Source organism: Belonocnema kinseyi, chromosome 1, assembly GCF_010883055.1.
Source record: "Belonocnema kinseyi isolate 2016_QV_RU_SX_M_011 chromosome 1, B_treatae_v1, whole genome shotgun sequence".
Taxonomy (NCBI): domain Eukaryota; kingdom Metazoa; phylum Arthropoda; class Insecta; order Hymenoptera; family Cynipidae; genus Belonocnema; species Belonocnema kinseyi.
In genome coordinates this window covers 77,170,783-77,173,281 of record NC_046657.1, presented here as the reverse complement: position 1 = coordinate 77,173,281, position 2,499 = coordinate 77,170,783, and the positions used below count along the sequence as shown (strand labels likewise).

Genomic DNA, 2,499 nt, shown 5'->3' with positions numbered 1-2,499 from the left:
CGTCTTCACTATCAGTCGATGCATCGGAATCACTTTGTCCAGTATCAGAGTCCTCATCCTGTTCTTCAATCTCTTCTTCATCAGAGTCGAATTCCTCTTCAGAAACCTCTGAGATGAGGTTTGATGGTCCTGAAGCTGAAGGAAGAGGACGTTCTGCATCATCTTGAAAGTCTTGTCCATTATCACTCATGTGACATCCATCTAGTAGAATTTCGTGTAATGCGTGGATGTCACCAGGTTTATTTAGATCTAACTGCCGTCCTGTCGCCATGTTGAATCTATAGATATTAAAACACTGGGTTTGAGTATTAAAATTTACATAAACAAAATTTATTTTCAAAACCTTGATCTATATGGACGTGAGTAGTAGAAAAATATAGTCACATATTGTATAACATGAATACACGCTTCAATCTGTGAGATACATGAGCACATATTAGGTTCGAATACTCATTCCCAAAAAAAATAATTATTATCACAAGATAACAAAATTTAAACGAGAAAAAAATTGTAAGCTTAGATTCTAAAAGTAAAAATTATAGAATACTTACATTTCAGCACGCGTTGTATCTGTGAGATACACTTAGCCAAAGGCCACTCTCAGTTGCATAGATCGTCCACCAACGCTGGACCGAACTGTTTAGTAACGCGAGCTTGAGGAATAGGAGGGAGGGTGAAGACGTATTCCTTCACGCGCCTCACTAGTAATCAAGAACGCTCAACTATGTATCTGTTAGATACAGCGCGTGTAACGGAGTGTTAAAATTCAGATTTTTCTTTAAAAATTCAAGTGTTAAAAATTCAAAAAAAATTTGCAGACATAAATTTGCTACAAAATTAAGTAGTTGAATTATCAACAGACGAGTTTTCTACTAAATTAGACTATTGAAAATTCAACTAGAGTACTCATTTAAATTATGAATTATTTAACTTTGAAAATAAAAGTCGACTATTTCTAAATTTAGAAGGTTTAAAATTGAAGATTGTTTAATTTTAAATGCTGGAAAATGGTGAAATATCACATTTATCAAGCTTTTGAAACTGAACAATTAACAAATTTTAAATATTAAAAATTGAAGATGTCAAATTAAATTTAAAAAATGTGAAAAACCACAAATAAGTGAATATTTTTAAATTAGCTATCCAATTCAAATTATTCCAAACACAATTCTTTAAAATCGAAGAATGTTCCACCGTAAACATTTAAAATTTCTTAGTATGTCATCGAAGTTATATTATTATATTAATAATTTTTTTAAAACTGCAATTATATTGTTAAAAAATCCTCTACTTTTTATCAAAAACTCAACTTTATTAAAAATTCGTTTTTTTTTTAAAGTTAAAGCTTTATCTCTTGGGTTAAAAATTAAAATATTTGGATGAAAATTCGTTTTACATATGTTTAGTTGAAAAAAGAATTTTTAGCTGCCAGTTAAGCTATTCGGGTTTGTATTACAAATTTTATTTTTTCAATTTATACTAAAAACCTACTGTTTTGAAGTTAATTCTTCTTTTTCGCTTGGAAATTCAACAATATGTTACAAAATGAAACTATTTGACAAAACTTAAACTTTTTGTTCGAAAAATAATAGTTTTCGGGGGAAAGTTTCACCTTCTTGTAGATAATTTGTGTTTATTATTTGCCTCCTTTGACTGCACGTTCACCTTCTCGGTCAAGAAATCATTTTCTTGGTTAAGAATTCAACATCTTTGTTAAACATTCTTGTTTTTTCGTTTTTTTATTTGTCTAAAAATTTAACATTAATCTTCTTGGCCGAAACAGGCTACTTTGATTGATAGGGAGATGTTTCGTAATGCTGTAACTCATTTTTACAATCGCATAGCTTTTTGTTAAGAAGCTCAAGGTTTTCAGCTCGAAAATCTTCACTGAAGCGTGAGAGGCAAGGGGACTCACGCTTATCAAGCACCCCAAAGGGAAGAGAATTTACTACGTCCACGTCGTTGTTCCGGGGTAATGCTAAACGTAAACGTAAACTGCTTTGAAAAAACCTTACAAAAACCTTGAAGATCATCATCAAGATCAATACAGAGCTCACCAATGAATTTCTCGTTGATATTTACTTCAGGAATTGCACTGATGTCTTGGAAAACTTTATTAATTTCAAATAACCTCTAACTGACCTTGAACGTGACAATTAACCTATGACTTGCGTACGTGCCTGAACGTAGAATTTTCCGCTATAACGACTGTAGATGTAGAAAAGGGGATTTCCATTTAAAAAGACAACGTTGACCTTCAAAAAGCCATGAAGGTGACCTTTAAAAAGCCATAAAGGTCACCTTCAAAGAGCCATGAAGGTCAGCCTAAAGGTCAAAATGAAGGTCTTCATTAAATTCCTAGTTGAAATTTACTTTAGGAATGACCTTCACTTTTTTGAAAAATATTTTACAGTCTGTCAAGTTAAAGCGTGGGTGGCTTTACTCGCAGTCGGTAAGGTGTATCGACATGATTTTGGTGTCAAAATATTAAGAAGAGCT

At 32.1% G+C, this 2,499-nt stretch overlaps 1 protein-coding gene across 1 annotated transcript in view; it reads right to left on the bottom strand.

Annotated features, from left to right (window-relative positions):
* Positions 1-409: 409 nt before the first annotated feature.
* LOC117178258 overlaps positions 410-2,499 on the bottom strand; it is a 2,729-nt gene continuing 639 nt past the window's right edge. The window contains exon 2 of the mRNA XM_033369612.1: positions 410-414. Coding sequence (XP_033225503.1) covers positions 410-414 — 5 coding nt within the window. The remainder of the gene's footprint in view (positions 415-2,499) is intronic.